Raw genomic sequence first — 15,191 nt, forward strand, 5'->3', positions numbered from 1 at the left:
CCATGAAAATGTTTAAATAGGTTTAAGATCCAATTTTTTATTATGTGTGCGAAATAGATTATAAATCCCCCATGAGGCCAATATAAACTACATTTTCCCGAACAAATAAATGCAAGACCACTTGAAAGAACACCTGCTGATCAGTTTAGGTGCCATTCCAAGTGAAAGCTGTCATCCAAGTTGAGGTATATGTAAAAAGAATGCTTGAGGCAATTTCAACAAGTTCCCGTGTGCTTCCCTCTTCCTGCATTTGATCCTGCGGTCACTAAGACCTAATTGTTTTTTTTTTTTCAGGGACGGCTGTCTGTGACGCCTCTCTGATGACATCACCCAGTCATTCCCACATACACACGCACACACACTAGTGCGCTCTCAGAGACCAGTTGCGAAGCAGAGACGCGGTGAAGCACCTCATTACATCCTGAGCACCAGCTGCTGCTGCGAGGGGAAATATTCACCTGTGACGAACTCACACGGATTTTAAAAATTCATTTAGACCAAAAGTAAACGGAGGCTCGTCACTCGACTGACATTAATTAAAAGTTTTTTTTTTTTATTTGCCTTCAGTGACACAGACTTTCTGATCAACATTCCATATTTTCTAAAGGTGTTTCATCTGTTTTAAATTGTTCTGGAGAGACTGTGCGCTTTTAAGAGGACCATAATGGCGAGGTTTTACGCCCGAAGTGTGTGCGTAAAAATGATCGGACTGCTCTGCGTTGCGGCGTCGATACTGACCCAACACGGTAAGAAACTATTTCCATTTGAATAGATTTTAGTTCTATTGGTATTTTCTGACACATAAACCACCTGTCCGGGTGATGACACGCTTTGACGCAGGTAGTGCCAAAGCGCTCATTTTAACTACTTTTATATATTTCGGAAAGTTTAGTTAAAAAAAAAACTTGAAAAACATCAGGTCGTATTGTGTAATCAGTATCCTGATTTCCGGAATGTTGCGGAGTTTTCGGTCATTGGTCCTTGACCTGAGTTTCGGTGGTGACTCAACGCCATTTTCATTCTCCTCTAAGGTGTGGCTCCGCTGTGAAACAGGTGTTCTGGGTGCGCGCGACTATCAATCCCACATCACCACTCCTGCCTTTCCTGCTTCTTTCCCCCTCTTTCCGCACTTTATAATCTATTAGTTACACTTCAGTAGAGTAAAAATGGAAGGGAGACAACCCTTCAGATAAAAATGGAGAGAGTTTCACCTACAAGACAAGTGGTTTAAAATGCATAGACAGATCATAGACAACAGGTTATAGTCAATGTCACTGTTTTAGATGTTTGTGTGCGTGCTTGCGCGCGTGTGTGGTGGTTTGCTGTTATTTAGTAACTATTGCCTTAAAGTGACAGTATCAGTCTTGCTTCCTGGCCAAATAAATATTTCAGGTGTTTTCCATCCCTGAGCTCAGGTATCCACAGCTTCACTCTTAAAATCAACTGTTAGAGAACATATGAAATGATTGAATGGTTATGATTTAATTCAATCCATTTTAAGCAACTGTTGAACTAGATCTGTTGAATTTAAGGTTAATTTACTAAAATTCTTCTAGATCCTGTTTTTTTCCACTGATTAAATTCACCCAATGCACCAAATGAACTAAACTTACAGAATAATGTAATACAGAAATACTTTGTTAATGCTGAAGGGAAGCTGAAGGTAGTAGATTTCATGATTGAAGTTTCTTCAGAAGGATATCATGCTTGTTATGAAACAGCCTCTAATGGAAACATTAAGTCTCCTTATTAGTTTTCAGTCTAGAATAATCCTGCTTAATATATTTTTAAAGCAAAGCTGAGGCAGGTTATTAGATTGTTCAAACAAGCTTTATGGATGCAAAGGATCATTAGTGGGCATATCTGCTAGGTCATTTCTTTCAAGACATTAAAAAAATAAACTTTGAGAGAACTAGTCGTCTTTACTAACTTGATGCCATGTAAACCTTTTTATTTTTTGCCTGACAATCATCATTAACCGATGATTTTCGTTGCATGTTTGAGTTTAGCATAAACACAATTTCTGTATTGGTCAAAGCTGGTTTCAAAACTCTTTACATGCTATCTCTGATCATCAGGAGACAGGTGAGTGTGTGTACATGTGACTTAAAATGAATTGGCAGCTTCTACTTAAATCACTGTAAGAAGCCCAGTTTGCTGCAGTATTACCGGATGGCTTGATACAGCCATATCAATTCCAAATTAAGCTGATATTACAGCTTTGAGTGTTGACTGATACTGATTATAAACTGGTACAATATTAGCCCAAATCATACATACTTTTATTACACCATTTCAACTGTGGCATGTTAGAAAACGCCTGATCAGGGGAAGTTACCCAAACAGAGAACAATTGTCCACAACAATGGATATATGAGGACAATTGACCCATTTATTATTAACCAATGGGTTACATCAACTTTTAGCAGAATATTATGCTTATTTTGGAGATTTTAGAGACCAGATGATGCATTTTGATATTAGTTTTTTGGCTGATTTTGGAGCAATGTCCTTCAGTATCGTATTGGGACATCCCTACTTATTAAATACGCCTCTCCAAATGAACCTTTTCAACTGCGGGTTGAATTATCCTGCTTGACTTGTAGGGATGTCCCAGTCCCACACTGGATATCTGTCCGCTATCAGGCGAAAAACTAATATCAGAATATATCGCCCTGCACCTAAAATCTCTCATATTGGCATGCTGATTAAAACACTCTGCTACAGTGTAAAGTTTATGTAACCTGTTGGCTTATCATAGATGGGTCATTTGTTCTCATATTGGTGTGGGCTATTATTTAATAACACTTGATTAATCCTTTTTTCTGACATTTTACACTACAAAGTAAGTTTTAAAGGTATGGATGATTTGCGCTGATATCATATCGGGCCGATATTGGTATTGGTCAGTTCTCAAAGGTGCAATATCAGTATCGAATCGGAATAAAAAAAAAAAAATGTAATTCCATTGATTTGTACTTCATATATTCAGTCAAAAAATAACCCTCCTATTTTTTTTTTTGTTAGACAAAAGATTGACGGACTGCTGCCTAATTTTAATAAAAATGCTTAGTGGGTTTTTTTCCCCCTTTTCATCATTGAACATTAAATTGACAAACTCCTGATTAAGTTAAACACTTTGCAGGCTAATTTTAGCTCCATTCTAAATGAGTATCATTTTTTAATGTTATACATGTACCACCCACCCCTCTACAAAAAAAAATAAGTTACTCTGAGTGGGGCATTCCTGGTATGCAGTTTCATTAGCATATTTGTGTGTGGCATTAAACCAGTTCATCTTTTTTTTTCTTTTCTTTGCTTTGCTAGGCCATCTATTTGTTTTGTGATGTAATTGGGGCAAGAATGTAGGACTAGATCTCACACTCTGGCACAGCTACTGAGCCATTTCTGGTTGGGGGGTAGACTGCAGTGTGGTTGAGTATATGTGCTGTTGTTTTTAAAATCAGGATTCAGAATCAACATCCTTTTATATTTACTTGTTTTTCCTTAGGTTTCGTGTTGTGGACCTGCTTGGTCTGATTTCATTTAGCAGCTCATGAAGTGTTCTTACAGGAAGGGAGAAAAATGGGGAAATAAGACACAAAAGGTTTTACATATTTATGAGCATAGAAGAATACTAGGCTCAGCCGGGACTGCTTTTAGTTTCTCTTCATTGAAAACATTTCATTGCTCTAGATTGAAACCTCTTACTTCCATTTTTGTTTAAATCACAACAACTGTAGAAACAAATCAAACTTTCTTTTGGTCTGCTTTGCATTTTTTCTCTTTCCCTTTCCTGTTGAGACTTTGACAGCAACCACTTACTTCCACCTTAAATCTGCATGCGAGGGCTGTGATTTAATTCAGTTAGTGGTTTAATATGGCTTGGATTCTAATGAAAAATCCAATATAGAGTTTATGGGGTTTTAATTAAGGTTGGCTTGTGTAATATTTCTGTTTACATAAATGCAGAATGCATACCTTAATCAAAGCAGGCAGGTGGGTTCCCAGTTTAAGCTCTGAAATGACTCTGTAATGCCCACCCCCGCCCTCTTACTCCCAAACATTTGAAAGAATCATGGATGTGGGTCAGAAAAGCTTGCCCCATTACCATGGCGATGTTTTTTTAGAAGAAGGGTGGGCTTGTGGGTGACGCCATAGCAGCATTGTCTTTATGGCTGAGTAAGCTGCATGTTTGCAGGGGGGGGGGCTGGATGGTATGCTGAGCTGCCTGAGAAACCGGTGGGCATGCAGGGCGAGCAGTGAAGTTGCTCGGTGGTGGTGGGGGGGCTGGAAAATATTTTTTGGTTGTTATTTAGTTTTTTGTTTACCTGAAAGCTTGCTGCAAAACTCCTTCATATGCAGCCTGGCTCCTAATGATTCTCATCAGGTTCAAGAAAGCAGGTGGATTTTCAGCCCCCCTGCTGCTTTGCTTTGCAGAGACCGAGATAGTGGATTGGCTGGAAAACTCAACAGGCAAAAAGCGATTAAGACAGGAGACCCCCACCCGTCACTAAAAACCGTCCTCTCTCTCTCTCTCTCTCTCTCTCTCTCCCGCCAACCCACCCCCCACCCCCACACCTCTACTGTTGAGCACATAGGGGCCTTGTTCTCGTCTCCCCTCCCGCCTCTTTATCTTTGGCTCTATCCTGTCCACTGCTTTTGTCTGAGTGATGGTAGTCATTGGGTCATTCAAATAGCCTGCCCCTCCCCTCTCCACCTTTCTCACCAGACTCAAGGCTGGCCTGTTTATGACGAGAACAACTTACGCCGCAGACGGACAGGAAAAATAAACCACATGTGACCTCGTCATGGTCTGCTGCCAACACTTAGGATTTATTTTCCCTGCTTAAACTTTTTACTTCGGTTCTACGATCATATCCACTGATATTGTAGTAGTATTTATAAATGATCTGAATTCCCAAGCTTTTCAAGGTAATTGAGCATAACCTGCCTTCTCAAACACACACACATTCACGCACTCAATTTCTTTTGGCAGTCCTTTGTGTGCAATAGCTCAAACTATTACATCTAACTACTTCCCTGCACATGGTGTGAACAGTGTAGTCCTGCCAAGACTAGGACTATTCATCATCACAGCAGAGAAAGAGCACCGTACTCCGTCCATTAAGGGGAATCTAATTGATGGATCACAAGAGGAGATTATTTTTCTTTTGCCTACTTAAAAAAAAAGTCCTTAGTGTCTCATTAGTCCCTGAGGGGTCTTGGTCTTGGTTTGGTTTTTAGCGTTAATGGCTGTCATGGTTCGGTCCTATCATTATGGAAATGAGCTGTCCGATCCTCTTCTGCACAGGGTCTGTAAATGTCAGAAGGATTGTGAAAAGGTCGGCAGTGTGTGTCCATACGTGTGTAAGAGATTCTCGTTCCGAACGTGACTTCCTACTACTATGCATACTTGCAGGTATTAAAGTGGTTTTATTGCTAAAATGACTCTTCGCTGACCTTCTTCTTCATCTTGTAATCACAATTAAGAGCCTGTTGATTCAGACATGAAAGGTGTGTGAATATATGGCATAATGGAGCTGTGGATGCTCACTGACATCCCCTGAAAGTACATCCCTTTATTTTCATTTACACGTATATGTATTCAATTATTTATATTTCTGCAGGTAAAATATGAACAGCTTTAATAAATTTGAAACTATCCCTCGAAGGCAAAGGAATAAACAAGCCCCACTGAATGATAAAAAGTAGATCCTTCACAAAATATTGAGCATTTCACTAAACAGTGTTTTCGAGAGTTAAGATTGAATATTTAAAACCAGCACTCTCACCATTTTACGCATGATATGTCTCTTCTACCAACTAGGTGTTGCTTAGGCGTTGAAAACATTTAATCAGCAGGTCTTGTTAAAAGCTAAAAGCCTTTTTTCATACAAAAACCTCGATTAAGGTCGATGCTCAGCAACTTGCAGACTTAGAGATATAGATATTTTCATAAATTAATTGTGGTTTGCTCTGTAAACAGTGCCGGAGGCTAGAAACACAAGCAATCCATCAGGTTTATTGTTGACTTGGCAGATATTATTAGAGACTGGGTGGATGGATCTGAAAAAGGGGGGAGCGTCAATGAGCACGAGTCAGTGCATCGTTTTGCGTTTGAGGCCATGTATTGGAGCACAAATGCAATTCTTACACAGACAGTTGCACATGCAGCTGGTGGTGGACAAGGACGGTAACCTAAGGTTGTACTGCAATTCGGCTGATGTTTTAATAATGAGGAGGAGGTGTCGCATCACAGGATGACAGCGCATGTTTGTTTCTTTTTAGGGAGTGCATCGTTAGAGCTACTCATTCGGTTGATTAAAGCAAGTATTGTGCAAACCCCTCCGTTAAAGTTGCTTTTCTGCAACGAGGGGAGCTGTGCGATAAATCTTCCTTTATCAGCGCCCCACTCCTCCCTCCTTTGGGCCCCCTGCCTGTACTTACATGCTGGGCGTATGGTGACCTGTGTTGGGGTCACACAGAGAGGCCCCCCTTTGGGATGTTTGTGTTTGACTCCCAGGGTGCCTGACCGCTGGAGCCGTTCCCATCTGATTAAATAAGAAAAATGAACAAATATCCTCCTCTTGGAAGGAGTTCCAAATGTTATTAATATGGATGGGATGGCCCAAGGGCTTTCCAAAAAAATACAACTGCGCTCGGGTCGATGCTTCTCTTGGCAGAGGTGTGGGGTTGAACTGCGATTGCTGCAGAATCTGTGCACCCGCTCTCTGATGGAGGTTGACTGCAAAAGACTTCTCCATAATGTACTCTAACCACCCACAAGTTTGCAGATAATGGAGAGACTTAAAGATGGCGATATTTGCTGGTGTAGCATGCCAGAGATTATCTTTGTGCTGCTATAATGCATGTGGCTGGATTTTATTATTCTCTTTTTTTCCACATCCAGATATTTCCACTCCATTAGTTGAGGAACCTTCTGCCAAGTGTGCATTTTCCCTATCTGCATGTTTCTAACTAGCTAACCCTAAATGGAATTTGGTGCGGATGTGGGTGGAAGCCTTTTTCAGCTCAGCCAGTATGGAGAATGGATGTTAATGTTCATCTGAACATCCATTGAAAGGCAGCCAAACTCGTTAAACTATTTAAAATAAAATCCTCTTAATTAACTAGACTTTGGGAGATTGGTGTCTCTGTGACCCTGCTTCAGTGAAATCTCAGAGGGGAATCAGCTGTTGTCTTAGGATGGGATGGGGTTGTGGATGTCGACATTTACAAGTTCTTCATCGCAGCTTGTTGGCAGGAAGGCTGAAGGAGGGATTTCAGAGAACTGCAAGGAGGGAGTGAACTGAGCAGGCCGGGAATTATCAGCTCATTTGTAATTTAGTCGCACCTCCCCTCCTCTCGTTTTCTCCCACTCTTAAAGCTTTAGACACATATTTAATTACCAAAGAGCCTTTCATGGAGACAGTTAAGGACTGCTCTTGGTAACCTCTCTCTTCTTATGATTGTAACCTGGCATTTAGCCTCTTTCTGTCATCTTTCTTCTTCTTGTTTCTGTCTTTGTCACATTCTTTTACTCCTGAAATCCTCCCTTCAGAGCACTCAGCAGATCTGGATGCAGCTCAGCACTGAGGCCCTTGACTGTGTCCTCGCTGGCTTGTCCCTGCACGCACATACACACAGCTGCTCATTAGCAGTCACCTTAATGTATCTAAATGTAGTTGGCGAGGTGGAAGGTGGTTTGCGTTATTGATCCAGTATTGAATCGTGGATGATGCAGTGCCCTTATGTGATATTGAAATTATTTAGGGCTCATGACAGCAGTATGAAACTCCTCCTCCTCTCCAGTTCATTCCTCCCTGCGTCCTTTCTGTCTCCGTGGGTTTTGGAAACGTCCAGCTGGTTTTGCCATCACCTCCAGCTCCTTTGGCTCTTTTCACACGTTTTTGCTCCTTTGCGTTACCTGTCGACACGCTTTTGCATGGCACTGTGAATGCAAGCAAACACCAATGCGTCGCATCTCCTTCACACCTGACTTTGACAAGGTCATGTCCAATTCACACTTATCTGGGGTATTGGACAGGTTGGCTACAGGAGGAAATTGAATTTGGTGAGACATGTCTTGTCAGGGCTCAGGGAGCTGGATAGTGAGCCATGTGCACCTCTACAACCTCCAGGGTCTCGACATAGCCTTAAAAAAACCCCATAGAAGAATAGAATTTGTGCATTTTAAAGTTTGGAAAATTGTGGGTTAAAAAAAATTGAGAATATTAGGATATATTTCCAGAACATACGAAATATGCTTTTTGTAAAATGACTCACAAAACTGAAGGAATTTTCAATGACACATTGAAGCCTAAATTAGTGTAGCTGCTATAATTTGCTTTGACGTGATCTCTCTGAAACACTTAATTTCTTCTTAATATGTGGGGGAAAAAAAGATTTATGTAACAGGTGAAATGTTGCTCAAAACATGGTTTTCCCTTCATTACACAACGTCTCATTATTCTGAGTTGCTGAAATGAAATGGTTCATGACTAAGCATGATGTGGTGAGAGATACTCATGTAATATATGAAAAACACACTTACTGCTGTTTAATTTGTATAAGATGAACTGTAAAAGCAACAACATCCTCCCTAACATGCATTTATGATGTTTTAATGTTGCTAGTTTGAGTAAATGTGCTTAAAGGTCACTGTCAGGGTAATGCAGGTTAAATATATTAACCTTTATTCTAAGAATTTGAACAAAACCTGCCTAAGGTCTGACTGCCTTCAAATAATTGAACGGATGTCTCTATGAAACTGAATTGAGATATAATCTTGACAGAGAATGAGTTTAAAATCGCATCTGCAGCAGAAAAAAATATATATCTTGAAATTATTAGCTGTATAATGTGCAAGAAAACCCTGAAGATGAACATCAGGCTTTCTTTAAGTGTTGGCATAGTTCCACGACCGCGATTATTCTCAAGATGAAATCAAGTGTGAAGTTTCTCTATATTAATGAAACACCTGAAAAGAAACTGAAGATATCAAATTGAAATGCAGAGAAGATGAACTCAACATCTTAGCCAGAGATAATAAAAGGATCTTTTAAGTGTATTTGCAATGAAAAACATCTTGTATCTTGAAATAAGTGTGATGAAATCATTTCAATAACCAAACAAGCTTGAAATTTCTTTCCACGATGATTTCTTTAAAAAGCGGCGGTTGCATTAGTAATCAAACTGCCTTTGCAGTTAAAGTTACTTAGGACATGTATATGTATACGTATGTTGACATAATGAAACTGATGCACTTTAAAATCTTCTTATGTAGACATAAGAGACAAACATTTTGCTGTTATTTCAAGATGATGGGATAAACAGTCTCTGTTTTCATAAAAATACCCTGGGGTGACATCAACAGATCATAATTACTGACTGAAACATAGACACAACGTCATTGTTGCTTAGGTGAAAATGTTTCTCTTTTACAATTATTCCAGATTTTATTTCTTGGAGAACATGGATACTATTTCCCCAAACATTTTTAAAGAAGTAACATAAGCTTCTATGAAAAAATCAAAATGTATTTCTAAAATAGAAACTGGTTGGAAACCTTGACCTTGTACGGCAGCGGGTTTCCTTATTGTTTGCTTTTCCTGTTATCCCAGAACTCTTATCTGACCAAATGGCTGAAATTACTCTTGTAATGTTTAATCCTCAGATGCAGCAGAAAATAAACCTGACTAAACAGTTGCACAATAGGTTTTATTAGTTGCAGAGGCATGCAGGAAGTGTTTTGGTGTTTCACAAGATGAGCAACCTTCTTATGATCCCACAGTGTAGTCTCACCACTGATATCCGCTGTGTAAATCGTTGGTTTGAAAATCGGCTGTGAAGCTGATAAACGAGTCGCAGAGTCATCATTAGTCCCCGGAGCCCTTCAGTGGCAGCAGTGTTTAAATCCCCAACAGCCCATTAAGGTCAAATGGAGGCAGCAGGTTTTATTCGGTTATCAGCCCGGTGTTTTGTCAACATTTTGTTCCTGGGTTTGTTTGGGAGGGGGGGGGTTTCTCCTTCGTTGAAGTGATTTGTCTCATTTGCTCGACTGATTGCCTGCTCACTAATGGGCCACTTGTTCCCCTCTGCCACTCTCCCCTCAGTCACATTTGTGTCTTAGCTTCCAGTGCTTCATCTTAATTTATTCCATCCTTACTTCTTTTTTTCTTTTCTTCCCTCTGTTTACGTGCTCTTGCAATGCTCCAACTTCCTCTTCTCTCTAATGCGGTTCGCATAATTGATCCATCTGCTCAGTAAACTGCTGTATTTTTTTTGTTCTGCTTCTTCTCTTTGCTTTTAGTTGTCAATCCCTCCTTTCTGCCTCTGTAATTGGTATGTCTGTAACTCTCCGACCCTCCATCTCACTCTCCTTCCCCTCTGTAGCTTTCCTCTTCTCCCCATCCCACTATCCAATTCCCCAGTTGTCTCTTTCACCTATATCAGTCCCAGAGTTTCTCTTTAAGCCCATTCAAACTGCCTTTGCTACTTCTGAGTCTCCTACTCTCATTTTCTCCCAGCTTTTCTGCTGTTAATGCCTCCTCAACAGCCTCCAGGCTCCCTACAGACGTGTGTTGCAGGCATCTGTACCTTCCTAATGAGGTTTTCTGGTTCTTTTTTTTCTTTCACTCATCAATCAGTGTTGTACACTTGTCCCCTTTTTATTTCTTTCCTAATGGGCAAAAACACCTCCTCCTGCTCTGCCTTGGTGGGCATTTTTTTTTTTTAAAGGTTAACTTGTTTTGACAGCGTTGTACTCTTCTACTCCATCTCTCTTGGTTCATTTTGTCGCACGGTTGAGGCTATGGATCGACATCCACCACTTCAACCACCTCCTACACACGAGGAGTGCAGCTAGAACATGCACTTCTCATGTTTGCATGCAACACTTAAGGATGTCGGATTGATTTAATGGCTGGAGAGAAGTAGAAAGGAAAACTCAAGTGACAGAACAAAGTCAAGTGACGGAGTGTGCAGTGAAAGTGGGGTAACAGGAGAGGAAAATGGAAGCATAGGCAGGATTTATTTAGTCTCAACAAAGCTAACCTGTCGCGCAGTGTTGGGATCAGGCCGACAATGTCCACTCCCCTGCTGCTGGATGTATTCACACACTCCTCTTCCGCTGCAGGCAGTGTTTGAACCGGTAGCTTGACTCATCTAACAAGAATCTCACTCTGAAGGTGAAACAAAAATTACATCTGAGAGTTAATTCTTGCTGAGAAGAGTAATGCTGACAAAGATGTTAACAGGAAAAAAAGCTTTGCAAAGCTTTTTGTGGTGGGAGATAAGAACGGATGATGGGAATAGTCAATTTACATTCATCTATAGTGCTATATTCTACTATTTACACTGATTGTCACTAATGGTAACAGTGGTTTTAAATCTTTTTGCGGTGGGAGATAGGGAAAGATGGTGGGAATAGTCAATCTACATTCATCTATAGAGCTATATTCTACTATTTACACTGATTGTCACTAATGGTAACAGTGGTTTAAAATCTTTTTGCGGTGGAAGATGGGGAAAGATGGTGGGAATGGTCAATCTACATTCATCTATAGAGCTATATTCTACTATTTACACTGATTGTCACTAATGGTAACAGTGGTTTAAAATCTTTTTGTGGTGGAAGATAAGAAAAGATGATGGGAACAGTCAATCTACATTAATCTATAGAGCTATATTCTACTATTTACACTGATTGGCACTAATGGTAACAATGTTTTAAAATCTTTTTGTGGTGGAAGATAAGAAAGGATGATGGGAACAGTCAATCTACATTAATCTATAGAGCTATATTCTACTATTTACACTGATTGGCACTAATGGTAACAATGTTTTAAAATCTTTTTGTGGTGGAAGATAAGAAAGGATGATGGGAACAGTCAATCTACATTAATCGATAGAGCTCTAGTCTACTATTTACTCTACACTGATTGGCACTAATGGAAAAAATGTTTAAGAATCTTTTTTATAAAGTCAGTTACATAGTATCAGTGTTATGTTTTACCATTTTATTATGAAGGCTTTGCCAATGAATTTGTTTTCCTTTGAAACCTCTGTTGTTTTTCTCCTGGTCTGGTGAGACATTGATCCATGTCCATTAAAGCTGTATTCTTCAAACCACAAACTTGCTGTATTTAGATGGATTGTTTTCTTAGGTTTTTGATTTTTAAAAGGGTCTGAAGTCGTACCCAAAGAGAACAACACTTCATGCAAGTAGCTAACCTCTTCTAGTCATTTACAGACTTTATACTGACACATATTTGTATTAGTTGAGTGGGATTTTCTCCTGCATTTTCTTTTTTTCTAAAATGAGCTAAAAGAATCAAGCAAATAAATGAATTGTACCTTTTGTACTACGTTGAATCCACTAAAAACTGTAGAACTATTATAAATGTTTGAGCAACCAGAGATGACACCACATTCTTTGGGATTGTTTTCCCAGCCTAGCCCTTTATTGTTGGTGCACAAAATATCTTTGCAGAGCTCGTACTACTATATTACTTTAAAACATGGTAGAATTTAGGAAAACATTGGGACAATGTTTACATTGATAATACCAAAACTTACATGACTTTTACTAACATAAATGAGGCTACAACTAGGCCCAAGAATACAACCAATGCTAATGCTAAAAGTAATACTTAAGATGTATGTTACATTATGATATCTTTTAAGATTTAACCCTTTTTTGATTTTTTTGGGTAAAGAATTATGTTGATTAACCCAAAAATCTAACATCACTAATAAATGTAGGCTAATTATCATTTTAATACTAAGATTCCCAGTTTGGCTCTGTCAAATTAATGTGCAATTAATCCTAATGTTTTATTTTGCTTATTTTGGGCATGATGATGTGTTTGCATTAGAGACTGACATTTTTTCGGGAATCCCACGGGTCACGGGATTCCCGTGGGATTCCCGTGGGATTCCCGTGGGATGGGAGTCAGTATTAGTAACGATCACGGGATTGGGACGGTACAGGATTAAACATTAACGGGAGCAGACGGGAGCGGGAGCAAACCAATAGTAACTTCCACTCTGAGTTTTTCACCCGCGCGTTTAAAAACAACAAGAATGGGAGTGGTGCAGGAGCGGAAGTCATTCTGAATGGGAGCGGGATGGGAGTGGGAGTAATTTCACCAGGAGTGGGACGGGACAGGATTTAGATTTCTACTCTGGCCCGGGATCGGGACGGGACACCATTTTTTTCTGTGGGAGTGGGACAGGACAGGAGTGAAAATCCACTCCCGTGTCAGTCTCTAGTTTGCATAACTGTTTTAAAAATAAATTATTTGGACAAAATTGCATTAATATAACAAAAAAGACAAATAATACCACTAAAATGGATGGATTAAATTTAAATTGATATTAAGGACATGAAATATCATGTTTTATATGAAGCATAAAGGAAAAGGCAAAGTAGCTACTATTACAGAGGAGAACTTCATTGACCATGCATCATCACCGTTAAACAGTAAGTTAATCACAGAAGGATAGAATTAGTTTATTGTTTAAGAACCTGATGGTTCTTTTTCTCTCCAAAAGGCGGCTGCTGGACATAATGATCCACATGGTGTCAGTTAAACAGTGACACCATTGTTCTGGGTCATGCTTAGAGACTGTCTTCCTTCCATATCCCTGAAAATTTCATTATGCTTTCTATCCGTCTAAACAAGGTGAATTGAGTATGGCTCCTGAAAAGGCCATCTATTGTCCTCTGTTCCATTCCAGTCCCTCTGCTCTGCACCACACCTGTAACAACGCACCAATCTGTCTTTGAGGAGTAATCCTTGAGGGAGAAGGGGCCATGTAACAGGAGATGATTGGAAATGGGAGCTGATAGAAACTGAAGGGGTCATTATGCTGTCTTTATCCCACAAGAGTGGATTTTTGGTCCCTAAATGTGATTTTTATTTTTTGCTGAATGCATATATATTTATTCTGTAACAACAGAGTTGCTGGTAAACAAAGTAAACAATGAGAAAGGGCATCTTTTTCTCTGACAAATCACTGCTGTATGTGTCCATCTCCTCGGGTTGCTGAGCAGTCACCTCAGTGTTCTTGTTGTATTTAAGCCACCCTTTACCTGCTGTCCTTGACCCTTCTTCCCATTTCCCCCTTCTTCCAAAAACCCTGTGGCTGATTCGTGGTCTAGTGATTCATGAATTTTTCTTCAACACAGTCATGCAGGGTGCAATGCATGAGTGTGGAGTTTAAGAAGAAGTCTGATTGCTGGAAGGAAGCGGGGAAGGATTGTGCTGCGATGCCAACCGTGATTAGAGCAGTAGCACTCGCCGCCTAAATACACATTTAAATAGATACAGCCTGAGGATGGTGAGGACGGGTAGGGAGGAGGAGAGAGGTGAGGAAAGGATGTGACTTCTCTGCTCATGTAAACTAACACAATTGTTCTGGTTTTAAATAGAAGTCCCTCAGGCTCCATCTACCAACTTCCAACTTTTCTGGTTCATTTTCTGCTTCATCCTTCCACCGTCTTCCCCTTTGCTTTCGACACAGAACTGCTTTATCTGGCATAGATTATTAATGTCTCCTTTGACGTTTTTTCCATTATCCTCCCTGAAACCTCCTTGTTGTCTGTCCGCTGATTTGGCCGCCATCCCTGTGCCAGTCTGTTCCACTCTCTTCTAATTTATCTTCCCTTCCCTCGTTCCTTTCAGATGACTCTTCCTTCTCCCTCTCTTCATCACCTCACCCCATTGTGTCTGATTCTTTTCTCTATCCTCCTCTTTCAAACTGTATGTATACATTTTTCTTTTTCTCCACCTTCAACCGGACCTGTCCTCTGAAGCTCAGGTTCCCCAGACAATTCATCAGCTTAATTTATTAAAGTATTTATCCATGCCCTTTTTTTTTTTGTCCCATTATCAACATAGGAACTAACATACCTCCTAGAAATGGAGTTCTTCTTATAACAGCTTTCTTTTCTAAGTTTTTTAAAAGGTTCATCCATTCATCATTCCATCCATTAACAGTTGGTTTATCCAACCAGTCCATCTGTCTATCAATTGGTCAGTTTGCCAATTCCTAGATTTAGAGCATGGCTGTCAAACTCCAGTCTTCAAAGGCAATTGTCCTGCAACTTTTAGGCTTGTCCCAAGTCTAACAAACCAAAAGTTGATGAATGAATCAGCTGATCTAATTATGCTATTCAGGTG

The 15,191-nt window shown here is 39.9% G+C and overlaps 1 protein-coding gene across 2 annotated transcripts in view; it reads left to right on the forward strand.

Moving 5' to 3' along the window:
- Positions 1-370: 370 nt before the first annotated feature.
- pvrl2 (poliovirus receptor-related 2 (herpesvirus entry mediator B)) overlaps positions 371-15,191 on the forward strand; it is a 117,399-nt gene continuing 102,578 nt past the window's right edge. For both annotated transcript variants that reach the window (XM_015370769.1, XM_015370768.1), the window contains exon 1: positions 371-746. In XM_015370769.1, the coding sequence (XP_015226255.1) occupies positions 665-746 (82 nt within the window). In that variant the 5' untranslated portion in view covers positions 371-664. The remainder of the gene's footprint in view (positions 747-15,191) is intronic.

This window comes from Cyprinodon variegatus, unplaced genomic scaffold, assembly GCF_000732505.1.
Source record: "Cyprinodon variegatus isolate N-32 unplaced genomic scaffold, C_variegatus-1.0 Scaffold48, whole genome shotgun sequence".
NCBI lineage: Eukaryota > Metazoa > Chordata > Actinopteri > Cyprinodontiformes > Cyprinodontidae > Cyprinodon > Cyprinodon variegatus.